Genomic DNA, 1,771 nt, shown 5'->3' with positions numbered 1-1,771 from the left:
CTTCCCAAAATTACTTCAACGGAAGGTTTCCAGATGGATATGCGGAGCAAATCCATCTGGCGGAGTCAGGTTAGTTAAGATGCCCCTCAGAGATTGTTTTTTGGGTCAAACTTAGGCTACTTCTGTTTCCCTGTCATATATTGCATGTGTTCCTTTTCACTCAAAGTCAGTGGATTGTTTAGTTAGTGTCAAAATCTTATACTGAGGTCCAGTATGCACAAAATAAGTTGTTCAATGTGAGACAAGGTATTCAGAGGTAAATGATGAGCAACTTCCTGCCTATAAGTCAAGTTTAGTGAAGGAACCATGATTTGGTCAACTTAAACAGCATAATTCCAACTTTTTCTGTATAAATTCATTTGTTTTAAGGAACTGCATGATATCAAAGCCATGTAAATACAATTCAATAATCATGTTATTTCCCCTGATAACAGATCCAAAGAATGTGGGGATCTATTTTGCTGGAAATGTGAAGAAAGCCCTGGAGATGTGGAAGAAGGGAAATGAAGAGTACCTGTACTTTGTGGAGGCTGAAGTGGTGACAGGAAAATCAGCCTCTGGTTACCCAGGAAACCCAATGCCTCGTCCAGCTGAAAAAGAGCCTAAATTTATCCATGACAGTGTGGATGCAGGCCCCGATGTATCCGTTATCCTCAGTGGGTATCAAGCTTTACCGATGTACATCATTATCTGTAAAATGGATCCAATAATTCACAACAGGAGGCAGGACTGTACGATCCGTGACTCTCATCGTCAGAATTACCCATATGCAGTTTAACCTGATAAATTTTAGTTATCAGGTAAAACTGTTCACTGGAGAGTTTAATCAGTGGCTTCATGTGTTTCACAGACTACAAAATAAGAAAAACAGAGAGAGCGTCGTTTGGAGTCTTTGTGTCACATTCCTAATTATCTGATTGGTTCTAACATGATGAGACTGACCCTGTTAATCCCGCCTTTTAAAATCAAGCTGTACCAGCACTTTAGCAGACTGATACGATGCATACACAACAAATCAGTCTACATTTGTTCACTGTTAAATATAAGAATCAGATTTCATAAACGAATAATCAAACAGAACCTCCAGCAAAATATCCCCAGTTTTAACAGATATATGATAGTTTATGCAATTTCACCTTTATCTATGTTAAAATAAGACAAATAAAAAAAAACTTAATTAACTCTAGTTATAGAATCAAATGGAGTTAAACTCAGATATAGAGAAAAGAGATAAGACATAAATCATATTGCACATTTGTTTATAATCATTTAACACTAATAAGTATTACTGTCATATATTAATATATTTTATAGGGGTGGACTGATGAATCTTTGAACATTATAGCATGACGATTTATAAATGATCAACTCTTCTTAGGGCAAGGTAAGGTTATTTGTTTGAACATCACAGTAACAGGAGAACCACAGTCTGTTTTTATAGATGTTATAGTGAAACTGGAGTCCAGACTTTGACCATTTTATACCCTCCCTTTTCTCACTCCTGCCTGTGGCAGCAAATTTCCACTGAGACTTTTTCTCCCTAGGAAAGACACTTTGATTGGATGAATGGAATTGAAGTGATTGAAAATTTTAGAATAAGAGCTCATCTACAGAATTAGAGGGAACAGCAGAGGTAGAGGAGTAACTGTAAGGTTTTAGTAGCTCTATCACTGAAGATGCATTTTATTTGGCTAACTGAGTAACTGGAAATTATGCTTTCAAATAAAGCAGAAAAATGCTCAAATAGAGCAACAGTTAGACACTTTATGAA

At 36.4% G+C, this 1,771-nt stretch overlaps 1 protein-coding gene across 1 annotated transcript in view; it reads left to right on the top strand.

Moving 5' to 3' along the window:
• The window catches only part of LOC107082505 (poly [ADP-ribose] polymerase 9-like), a 5,137-nt gene extending 4,083 nt beyond the window's left edge, over window positions 1-1,054 (top strand). The window contains exon 5 of the mRNA XM_015371229.1: window positions 435-1,054. Coding sequence (XP_015226715.1) covers window positions 435-778 — 344 coding nt within the window. The 3' untranslated portion in view covers window positions 779-1,054. The remainder of the gene's footprint in view (window positions 1-434) is intronic.
• Window positions 1,055-1,771: the final 717 nt, after the last annotated feature.

The sequence above is a fragment of the Cyprinodon variegatus genome, unplaced genomic scaffold (genome assembly GCF_000732505.1).
Source record: "Cyprinodon variegatus isolate N-32 unplaced genomic scaffold, C_variegatus-1.0 Scaffold3, whole genome shotgun sequence".
NCBI classification, from domain to species: Eukaryota; Metazoa; Chordata; class Actinopteri; order Cyprinodontiformes; family Cyprinodontidae; genus Cyprinodon; species Cyprinodon variegatus.
Note: the sequence above shows the minus strand (reverse complement) of the source record. Positions and strands in the feature narration are given on the sequence as shown.